The 12,160-nt window shown below is 36.7% G+C and overlaps 1 protein-coding gene across 3 annotated transcripts in view; it reads left to right on the top strand.

The window, feature by feature from the left end:
• CFAP69 (cilia and flagella associated protein 69) overlaps nt 1-12,160 on the top strand; it is a 75,892-nt gene that overhangs the window by 28,665 nt on the left and 35,067 nt on the right. For all 3 annotated transcript variants that reach the window (XM_058297013.2, XM_058297012.2, XM_058297014.2), the window contains exons 5-8: nt 3,321-3,397; nt 6,801-6,899; nt 9,853-10,002; nt 10,170-10,347. In XM_058297013.2, the coding sequence (XP_058152996.1) occupies nt 3,321-3,397; nt 6,801-6,899; nt 9,853-10,002; nt 10,170-10,347 (504 nt within the window). The remainder of the gene's footprint in view (nt 1-3,320; nt 3,398-6,800; nt 6,900-9,852; nt 10,003-10,169; nt 10,348-12,160) is intronic.

Here is a 12,160-nt window from a genome sequence, read left to right as displayed (position 1 = left end):
AAGATTTAAATCTCTGGGACATATATTTATCAAGTATAGTGCTTATTACAAGTTTAAATAAAAGGGGCAGAAGAGCCATGTGTAGGGAACTATAAATGAGTCTACCTCTGTTACACTGGGGAGCATAAATTCCAAAGTAAGGCCCACTGACAGGGTGCTGAATTCCTGATCTGTCTGCCCTGCTTTTAGTATATAATGTCTCTGGAGCCCTCAGGAGCCCCACTGTTTGAGGCAGTGGCAATCAGTGAGATACTGCTGAGATATACATAAGGATAACCTCCGAATGACCTCCTGATTTACTTTGAAATCTCTTAGCCATAAAAACTCATTTTTGTTTAATATTTCCCCCTTTTGGTCAAGGTCTTTTTCCAGATGCATTGTTAGTTGCCACTTGGTAATAATAATCCCTCGGTGCCAGGGAGACTCATCCCCAGGAGTCACGTTCCATGTCAGAGGGAAGGTGGTGTGTTTATGTGCTGAGTTTGACTTAGAGAAAATTCACATTTGAGCAACAAGGAGGCTTTCAGGAGGTAACCCTTAGGCAATATATAATACCAGGCTAAGTTTCAGTTTTCATGAGGAAAGATTCATACATACAGTCATCAATATCAAGGGGCTGACATATTGATATTCTTTTAGAGAATGTAACAGGTCCCCTCAGGATAGGAATTCACTGTTCTTTCAGTTATTGTGTGGGTCTCCACCCACTGAGACAATGCTCCATGAGCACTTGAACATACTCTTATGTCTTAGAGGCTTGCCTCAGGAGCATCCCTCCCACACATCCCCCCATCACCTAAACCTCACAGCAATGATCCTCCCCTGCCACAGTTGTGACCTTAACCTCTCCAAAAATGAAGCCAAAAAAAAAAAATTTTTTTACTTGATTAAATAATGATTAAGGCTTTTGATTGGGCCACACTGGTAGCCACGGAGAAAATACGGAGGAGAGAGTTGGAGTTTTTTATGCTGGAGTCCCAAGAAGTAAATACACAGAGAAGCAGATATGTGAGGAAAGAAAAGGCTCCATTAGACGAAGCAGAAGCCCTGATAGTTTACAGCTGGCCTTGTGGAGTGAGCAGAGCAGCTGAACCTGGAGAGAAACAAGCCTTGGGAGAAATGGGACTTATCCCAGCCTACAGCTGATAATTGGAAGAACCTGGGATCACAGAGCCTTACAAGGAAGATGAAGGGCTGAACCCTTGCAGAAGTTGGCAGCCATCTTGCTCCAACAAGTGGCAACAAGACTTTGGTGAGGGAAGTAATTTACACTTTATGGCCTTGTGACTGTAAGCTTCTACCCCAAAGAAATACCCTTTATAAATGCCAACAGATTTCTGGTTATTTTGCTTTAGCACCCCTTTGGCTGACTAATAAAATGTATATGGTACATTTGTTACAACTAATGTACAAATATTGAAGCATTGCTACTAACCATGGTCAATGGTTTTCATTATAGATTACATTTACAACATATACGTTTATAGATTTTGATGAAATTTAAAAGAGCCTGTATCCATTATTGCAAGATCATGAAGAACATTTCTAATGCCCTAGAAATGCCTTATGTTCCATCTTTTCTGTTACTTTTCTATTCAGATTTTTAAATTATTTTTTGGGCTTACTCAGTGTCTTCTTGATGTCCTTTATCTCTTTAGCCATATTATCTTTCAACTCATTAACTTGATTTTGGAAATGTGTGTGCATCTCGGTGATTAGTTGTCTCAAATCCTGTGTCTCTTCTGGGGTTTTGATATTTTCCTTTTCTTGGGCCATTTCTTCCATTTTTTTAGTATGGTTTGTAATTTGTTGCTGATGTCTAGGCATCTGGTTAGAATGGTGATTTTACTCAGTTGCTCAATTTCTCACTCTTTCATAGGGATTTAAGGGCAAGAAGCTGTGTGTTTCTGCTGTTCCTTGATTCTTGGTTTAACCTGATCTAGTTCTTTAGGATTGTCCCTGTTGGTTGTTCACATCTGGGCCCTGGACCCAGTAATGGGTTACACACCCACTTCCAGAGGCCTTGGGAGAGGAGACTGTAAAGGCTGGAAAAAGCCTCTCATTTACTTTTAACTTCCTCATGTGCACTTCCTTGGTCTGCCAGCAGATGACATTCTTTGGCAGCACTCTCAGTTCAAAGTCTGGTCAGAGTGTGTTTGCTCCAACCAGATCAGCGATGGAGGATCGTAGCTGGAGGCTAAGAGCCTTGTAATTCAAATTTTCTCAGAGGCAGTTCTCCAGCCTTTGCTGGCAGCACCCTCTGTTTTCCCGAGTAGGGAATAATTCCACTCCCCTTTGCATCATCAACAACCAGTCTCATTTGGTAGAGAGGGCGACTGAGGAGGTGGGATCTCTTTAGCCCCTTGCCATCTCCCAAAGCACACAATGGTGCAGTCTCACCAGGCCTGGAAAGGATTGTAGGACACAGCAGACCAAATTTGTGGTTCAAAAGCTGGTCAACCTTGGACTGTGTCCCTCTCTCTCCCCTTTTTTGGGGAAGTGGATCCCTGGGGTCCCCTTTCTCTGTAGCTGCTCGCCCCGAGGCCTAAGAATTCAAAAGTTTCTATTGGGTGGGTGCCAGCAGTTGCAACTGTGGCTTTTAACTCACAGTCTTGCCATCACAATTCTTTTCCTTTTTCCCACTCCCTTCTGGGTAGTGTCCAGCCTTCCCCTGGTATCCTAAACCTTAGAAGATTTTTTCCCCAGGCCATTTCTGCTTGTCCTCTAGCTATTTTTCTGGGAAAGAAGAGAGCTCCGCCATCTTTTTTTGGAAATCGAAATGCGATTTTAATATGAATTTTTGTTAACTTGAATCCCTTACTATCCCAAGAAGCATTCTGTTATTTTATGGATGCATTGACCTTGAAAAACAAGTCGACCATTGATCTGTTAACAAGATTTTCAAAAACTTCAGGAAAAGCCCTTGAACAGTCTTTAAGTTATGGGTAAGCCTAGTTCTGTGGTTTTTTATCAGATTATCCAAGTTCTTCCTAACCTAAAAGAATTACAGTTATTATATCTTATTATTTCTGCCTCAAATAGAAAGAGGATTAAGTTTTTTTATTTATGCAGTGATGCAAAATGGATTTCTTAATCCATGCCTTTTATGTCCAACTATGTTCGTTTCTAAACAAATCTATTTTACTTTATTTTGCTCAACTTAGAAACACAATTTTTTTCATGGTTATCAGTTCCCAGGGCTAAAAAATAATTGGATATTATCCTCATTCTATTCTTTAGAAAGTTTACCTTATTTTGCAAATGATGCCTCAGTCAAGGAGTTCATTAAAAATTACTCAAATTCTTCATTCTTATTAAAGCTTGCCATTTTTGAAAAAGAAAGCATCGGATGAAATAACATATGCCGAAGATACTGCTAATTCAATTGCACTTCTGGGTAAGTTAAGATTTCCTTGAGGCCGAAGAGTGCCACATATGACAGATCCTGCTAACAAGGAGAAAATTTCTCTTTCCATTAAGTTTCACAAAGAGTTCTAATTTTCCATCTCAGACTCTTCTCTAGTTGGCAAACAATCATAGTGTGCTTTCTGGTCTTTCTTGTATTACTGTGCACGCATGTGTTTTCTGTTTTCTCTTCCTTAAGAGCAAGAACTGACAGATATAGCCTTCACTTATTTGACTTGATATTATTTAATTTAATTTTTTTTGTAAATCAATAATTAGGTGCCCTTTTCTTTCAGTAATCACAAAAATTGTATTCAACTTTTAACACTAACAATTAATAGAATCATTGAGAGTTTAGTCATTCATTAAATAATACAATATTTTATATAAAACCGTAAAAATAATGGAAAATGAAGAACTTTAATATAATATACATAAAATGTAGGTGCCTGCATTCTGTACACAAAATATATTTAAATTTAAAAAGGGCAGACATTTACATATAGATTATTAGTTGATTTTCCAGAGAAAGAAATTATTTCCTAAAGTATGAGATCAGTGAAATCTACGTTCCCAAAATAATTTCAACTTTAAACTTGTAATTGTTAATTTAGGTCTTTATTTGTAAGGAAGAAATAATAAAAGGTACCTCATTGACATAATAAATTTTTTAAAAAATCAATAAGTATTTACTCTGAATAGTTAGGCTACCAAAATTATACTCCATACTAAAAAGTGTTAGAGATTCAACTGGCATGAGCAAGAAACATTTTTATTTTTAACATAGGCACTAACCTTTTTATAGCTAAATAAGTTTCATCGTCCTCAGTGTAATTACTTTGGGAGGAATGGTTATGGCTAAGATTAGATGAAAGTGTCAAGGAGATTAGAATAAACATGAGGAGTTAGAAAAGAGGGCCCTAGGGAACAGGTAGGTTGAGAATAATGGGAAATTTTAATCCTGTGATTCATCAGTGGCAATTTAAAATAGGAAGCCAATACAAAAGAGGACTTGGCAATATTAGCAGATAAAAAGTATTTATTTATTTTTTAAATGCCTCTGTTGCCCTTATTATTTTAAAATATTGCGTCTAACAATTTTGGCAGCCATTTGTGGGGATAAATGTGACCCGTTTATTTTTCTTTTTTTTTTTTTTTTTTGAAGATTTTCATCTGTGTTTAATTCTAAGAGTTTTGTGGTTTTATCTCTTACTTTTTTGGTCTTTATTTTTTTAATGTTACATTAAAAAAAATGAGGTTCCCATATACCCCCCACCCCCCTTACCCGACTCCTCCCCTCATAACAACAACCTCCTCCATCATCCTGAGACATTCATTGCACTTGGTGAATACATCTCTGAGCACCGCTGCACCTCATAGTCAATGTGACCCATTTCTTAATGCATGTCAACCTGCTCTTTGCTTAATGACCATCTGCCTACAGAGCATGTTACTCTCTCACTTGAGGGCAGTATGAATTAGTCTTAGCTTAAAATGAGTTCCCTTCACTGACTACTGTTCCTTCCCTTACTTTTTCAACTCCTGGAAACAAAAGTTGAAACTAAAATAATAATATATAATATGATTTGATAAAGGCTATTCATTATTTTTTACTAATACTTTCCATCTTCTACTGTGTACTCCTAAGTTATGTTACTTTTTCTTATAAATGACATACAGATATTTCTGACAGGAGGAGGATTTTGGAAATGTATGAAGGAGGAACTTACTATTCTGCCTAAGATTATAAAACAGAAGGCTGTGAGAAATGATCTAAACTTATAGGAACTAAAAGAGTGGACATGCAGATGAGAAACGCTAGAATTCCCCATAAGTTTGAATGTTTGGTTAGATTTGTTGGAAAAATTTAGTTTTTCTTGTTGCCTAAATTTTTTCAAAACCTAAACAGCGATTACCAACTCCAAAGAAAGGGTCCAAAAATAAAATAAAATTTAAAGTTTGAATAATCTTGAAATTTTTCTTTACTAGTTCCCATATATAAGGGTGAATCTTCCATTCATGCTCCCTCTTTTTGTCTACTTGCTTCCCCACTATCTTGAGTCCCTTGAGATGAACATTATAAAAATCCTAGGGCAAAACTCAAGTCTTCAAAGAGCACCTAATTTGTCCCTTTTCCATCAGAGTATCCAACCAGATCTGGTTCAGTCATGAGGCTGATGCTATTAACTCCATTTGTGTTAATGCTCCCAGGGGCATGAGTCATTTCCAGAGTTCCACAGATGTTCAGATCATACTTGTAGGACCATAACAGAGTGAACGAGTCCCAGTTGAAATACAGGCTGAAGCTAATTCAGAGTAGTTAGCTATAACTGGGAAGGAACCCTCCCTACTCCTCAACACCCACCAAGACCCACACATTTGCACTTAAAACTATTACCTATAAAGCAAAGACTGCCTGGAGTCGTGCTTTCCTTCTATGCTGTCAGCAAATTAAAGAGCAGGACACACCTGGAACTTCTCTAGGCAAAGGATACGTTTATTAAAGACAACAAATTATTGACTCTGGTTAAGGAGAAAAATGCTCACCCATATCTTGCCAAAATAATAAAAATAGTAGCTAACACATAGAGAATTTACTATATGCCAGGCTCTTTCCTTAGCCTCTTTCTGATATTAGCTCATTTAATTCCCACAACAATCTTAAGGGTAATAACTATAGTATCAATTTTACATAAGAGGAAGCCAAGAGACACTAGATTCCACAGGTAATAAGTGAGAGAGCCAGGGTTTAATCTCAAGCATTTATACTCTTTTTTTTTTTTATTCCTCCCCACTTGCCGTCTTGCGTCTTGCTTGCTGTCTGCTGTCTGCTCTCTGTGTCTGTTGCCTATGCGTTCTTCTGTGTCTCTGTATTTTCATTTATTTATTTCCCTCCCCCCCTTACGGCTTGCTTTCTGCTCTCTGTGTCTGTTCACTGTGTACTCTTCTGTTTTGTTTTGTTTTTGCTTGTCTCCCTTTTTGTTGCATCACCTTGCTGAGTCGGCTCTCTGCCATGTTTGCAGGCCGGGCCGCAGCTCTTCACAGCATGCGGGCGAGCCTGCCTTCATAAGGAGGCCCTGAGACATGAACCCAGGGCCTCCCATACAGTAGATGGGAGCCCAACTGATTAAGCCACAGCCGCTTCCCAAGCATTTATACTCTTAATCACCGTTCTGTTCTTCCTAGAAGAGAGAGGCTAAACTGATTGAGGAGCCAAATATGTAAGGACAGATCCAGGATGTGTTCTTTTTATTTATATATAAAACTACATACAATCCAGGTTGGCTAGGTCTGATGATCTTTTTAACAATGATTACATTATTAACACTTTATGCTACATTTGCAAAAAAAATTGTGAAGTATTATTAAATAATACTCCTTTATCTTTCTGACAGGTGACATAATGAAAATACCAAGTTCTGAATTGAGGATACAAATTTGTAAGTGTATTGTTGACTTTTATCATGCAGAACCACCAAAGAAGCATATTACAGGTAAAATTTTCAACAGTGTTTCAGTAATAACTTGTGTTTTTGAAATCAAAATATACTGTCCAATTTCTCTTTGAATTTGGAAAAACATAGTGAGCTCATAAATGCGACATTAAAAATACAACATTTTTTGGTGACCTTCGATTTGCATGGCATTTTATTCTAATACTTCATATTTATGAAACAAATTTTATAGTCTACCCAAATTAATTTACTTATAATTATCGACACTATTCATCAATACAATTTAATATTGTTGATGATGTAATTTTCTAAGATATTTTATAATTACTCATATGATCTTTGCAACCCAATTAAATATTAAATTTCAAATAGTAATCATGTCATGAAAAGATTTCTGTGTGTTCTAATTAAGGGATCTTAATATACATTACAAAATGAACCACAGTGAAATGGATGGTATAAAAACAGGAGCACATACATGGTGGAAGATATACTGTTAATTTAAGATATACTTCCTGCCCCTACAATTTCTGTAATTTACAACCAATCTAGTTAGGAAAGAAGGCATAAATATTTTTAAAGATATATACTTCTTAAGATACATGAAAATAGGATCTTTCAGTAGTTCAACAGAAAAAAGTTATTTAAGAAGAGAGCAAAATGGGAAGACATCTAAAGTAGAGAAATTAGTGAGGAGATTATAAAATGTTGAAATATAGAGATGGAACTATTTGGAAGATAAGTGGAATACTTACAATGGGATACTAAAAACAGCAGGAACTAGAAATACTGATTTGGAATTCATCTAAATAGCCATCAATCAAAGGGGATCAGTTTGCCAGAATAAATAATATAAACAGCACGGAACCAAGAATGACATGGAAAGTGCCATATTGAGGTTTGGAAGAAATGACCCAAAAAAAGTGGCAGGAAATGGAAGTTCAAAGAAGAAGGTGGAAACCTAAAGACTACTATATCACGTTGCCAATAAATTGAATGTTTAATGAAGTACAAAGTGGATTGTGTCAAATATACTGTAGAGGCTGAAGTAATTGAATGAAAATGCCAGGTTAATGTGATATCTTAAAAGTTCTAGTCCACCTTTGGCAGATCTTTTGCTATACACTTGTAGTTCATCTTTGGCAAGTACTGCAGGGTTAAAGAATGAGATTGTTTTGAGTGTAGAGGCAATGGGATTGGGAATAAAGGAATAGAGGCAGTGAAAGCAGACTTATATTTTAAGGTCACATGGTGAAGAGAAAGAAGGAAGATGGGGGACAGATCAACTGCTAGCAAGGCAAAAAATTGTGTTTAGGTTTTATTTTTTATTTGTTTTAGAGATAGGAAGAAATTAAATTTGTAGGCACAGGAGCAGGAAGCTAGTAAATGGGAATTGGGAGAATGAAATTCCTAAGGGAAGCATAGGAGGATGGAATCAAGAGGACTAGCTTAAGGTTAATCTAGTTAAGATATAGGCACCCTTCATCTTTAAGGTATAAGGGAAGGGAGACAAACAATGTATGAGTTAAGACAGAGGTGCAGAGATGTGTGGTTGACCTTAATTTGATCAAACTCTGAAAGTTATGAGCCTTAGCATTGCTCTAACTAGCTATTGCACAGTTGGTTTCAAGTGATAGACATGGCTGGGAATCTGGGCCCAGAGCTGAAGTTTCCTCAGTAGAGCTATTATAAGAGGCCTAGCCCTGAACTCAGGAATCAAGTCCACATTCCTTAATGTTACTATATACTTTTATAGAAATATAAACTCAATATAAAGATGTACTACATTAAATATAAAGTACATTTTTGGTTCACCAACATGATGGACTATTTTGCAAATAAAAGTGATTCTGAATAATAATTTACAGCATGGGAAAAGTTTACAATAAAATGTTGAGTGGCTAGACTATAAAATTCAGTATACAGTATATTGTTAAAATTATATACTTGCATTAAAAATATATGAGAAAGAAGTATCCCAAAATGTCAATGTTGTTATCTCTAGAGAGTGAAATCATAGGCATTTTTTGTTTTTCTCTTTATACTTTTCAGGACTTAAAAAATGACTGCTAGGGCCATGGAGAACCAACACATGAATGGCCAGGGACTTGTCCATGGTCAGAGATCAAATTAAGAAAGATAAGACAGAATGACAAACATTCAGGACTATGGCAAGGTTAAAGAATTTAGTTGGTCCCAAAAGTCAGGAAGTCAGGGAGTTAGATAAGCGAGATCAGTAGGGGAGAAAATAGCCTGATCTCAGGTTGGCAAGTACCCTTTTGTTGAATATGGTTGGGCAGGCACCTGTGCAACTGCATCAAAAGGTATTTCTCACAAGTGCTAAGGTAGAAGGAAAATTCTTACAAAACATGTCTCCAAGAATCAGGCTTCCCTAAAATACCATTAATTCAGTAGCATATATCAGAGCAGTGTTATATTTTTCATCTCTTCTTGTATTGCTCACACCATGTAGTTGTTGGCCTATGAAAGCACTGAAGCTAACTCATTGGCATGAATAGGGAAAACATTCAGTGTTTGTAATCATCCCATTTTCCTTTACAGAAAGACATATTTACTGATAAACATTTTCCTGTTTTTGGAATTTAAGATATGATTCCAAAATCTGTGGTGCTGTTTCAGATACTACACCAAAGGTTAGCAAACTAGGGCCCACAAGCCAAAATCAACCTGCTATTAATTTTTTTTGAAACACAGCCATGCCCATTCATTTGTATATTGTCTGTGACTGCTTTCATGCTACAATGGCAGAGTTGAGTAGTTGAAACAGAAATCGTATGGCATGTAGAACTTAAAATATATACTATTGGCCCTTTATACAAGAAGTTTGCCCATCCATTTCCTACACCAATTTTAAATACCATGAACATTTTTAAAGTTTTTTTGTTGGTGGTTAGTGATAAATTACTCATTCCTAATATAGATGCTCGTTCTATGACATAACCATGTATCTTTCATAATTGATTATTGCTAGGTTACCAGCAAGCTAGTTCATCATATAAGATTCAGATGGCTGAAGTTGGAGGATTGGCAAAAACAATGGTCCAGTCAATGACCTTGCTCGAAAATCAACTTGTTGAGAAACTCTGGGTACTTAAAGTTCTGCAGCATCTCTCAACTTCTGGTTTGTACAAAATTATTAAATTTGAGCACTTTATTCTTAACCATTTTTGTTTTACTCTAAGAATGTCAAGACTGTTTTTTTAAACTTTTATTTCCCCTCCAAAAAAAAAAAACAGACAAAAGGCATCAAGGCTGTATAACATAACACTTTTTAAACTTTATTTTCAGAAGTTAATTGTACTTTAATGATGAAAGCACAAGCAGCCAGTGGAATCTGTGCTCACCTCAATGATTCTGATCCCTCTGGACAGCTTCTATTTCGTTCATCAGAAATACTTTGGAACTTATTGGAAAAATCTTCAAAAGAAGAAATAATCCAACAGCTTAGTAATTTGGAATGTTTGCTGTAAGTATACCTGGTTAGAATAAGAATGCTCTTTACCCTTTAAATGATAGCCATGACATAACTAACTTCTCTGTTTGAATCTGTGTTCAATTAGACTTTTTTTCAGATAAACAAATGTATTTGTAACTTTAGTCAACATCCATAATTGACCTATAAACTTAAATTGAAGGATAAATTTTAAAACTACTTTGAAGGCCATCTTTATAAAAGTGTTTTTCCCAGTACAATGTGCCCGATGTTACATAACCTGACATCTTAATTGGCAGAGGTTCAATAAGCTGGAGCTTTGTGTCCCTCTCCCACAACAAGTTTACTCTTAGGGTGATTATACTACAAACTCCACAAGGAAAAGAACTTTGTTATAGTTTCATCTTGATAGAGGAGAAAAAGTCAACCTAGTTATGAGACCAATCACAACACAATGAAAACTGCACTAATTAATTAGTTTAGATTACTTGTAATAGATGATGCTGGTGTGAATAACTTACATATTCTAGAGCCCTTATAAATAAATCCCCTCTTAGTGTCTGCATTATCACCTAGAGCAGGGGTTCTTAACCTTTTTTGTTCCATGGGCTCCTTTGCCAGTCAGGTGAAAACCACAGACCCCTTACTAAGTCCACTCTATACTGTGTGTTATTAAATAAATATATCACACCTGTGCCAACACATCCCCATAAGAATAATGTTTTTTGAATTTCAGTTCAAGCTCACGGACCCCTTGTTAAGAACCCCTGAGCTAGAGGGTTAGTTAACATGTGGTAGAACAAGGGCTTAAGCAAGGTATAATGTAGAATAGCATTTTACTACTATGAAATCAAGCACTCTAGTTAGGAGAAAACCAACTAGACTCTAAAATTACACACACCTTAATGACAAGACTCCCCATCGCACATGAATGTAAAATATTTAATTTTAGAATGTTGATCCTGCAATATATAAAACAGCTATTTTATAAATGCACATAGTATCTATAGCTGCCAGGTTTACTTTTTTTTTTTTTTTTAAGGAATCTGCAAGGTACGCTGATTAAGACTTGTATCTTCACGCTTGAAAATCCCACATTCAATCTCAGTGATGTATGGTCAGACTTAACAGCCCCAATTGTTAAACACTTGAATCAAGTCATAACCAGTTTTATTGTAAAAGTATACTTTACCATTTATCAATTCTAGTACTTTAATAGCTACCCAACAAGTCATTAACATACAGAAACAAGAAATATCACTCATCCCTTCTGCCTATTAGCAACTTGTCACTCCTGAGCAACAGTGCTATCACTGAGGTCTGAACAGTCACTTCACAATCATCCTAAGTGAAAGATGGAATGACTTAAGTACAAATACAACATATTATAAACAATTTCTTTTTTTAAAAGTCACAAATTAAACCAAAGTATTTTACAGAATTTACTACAAAACACCATAAAAACTGCCTTCTCTTGGGAAACGGACTTGGCCCAGTGGTTACGGCGTCTGTCTACCACAGGGGAGGTCCGCGGTTCAAACCCCGGGCCTCCTTGACCCGTGTGGAGCTGGCCTATGCACGGTGCTGATGTGCGCAAGGAGTGCCGTTCCACGCAGGAGTGTCCCCTGCATAGGGGAGTCCCACGTGCAAGGAGTGTGCCCATAAGGAGAGCTGCCCAGCGTGAAAGAAGTTCAGCCCAGGAATGGCGCCACCCACACTTCACGGGCCGCTGATGGCAACAGAAGTGGACAAAGAAACAAGACGCAGCAAATAGACACAGAACAGACAACCGGGGGAGGGGGGGGAATTAAATAAATAAATAAAATCTTAAGGAAAAAAAAAACCA

The sequence above is a fragment of the Dasypus novemcinctus genome, chromosome 5 (assembly GCF_030445035.2).
Source record: "Dasypus novemcinctus isolate mDasNov1 chromosome 5, mDasNov1.1.hap2, whole genome shotgun sequence".
In the NCBI taxonomy this organism is placed as follows: Eukaryota; Metazoa; Chordata; class Mammalia; order Cingulata; family Dasypodidae; genus Dasypus; species Dasypus novemcinctus.
This window is presented reverse-complemented; position numbering and strand designations above follow the sequence as displayed.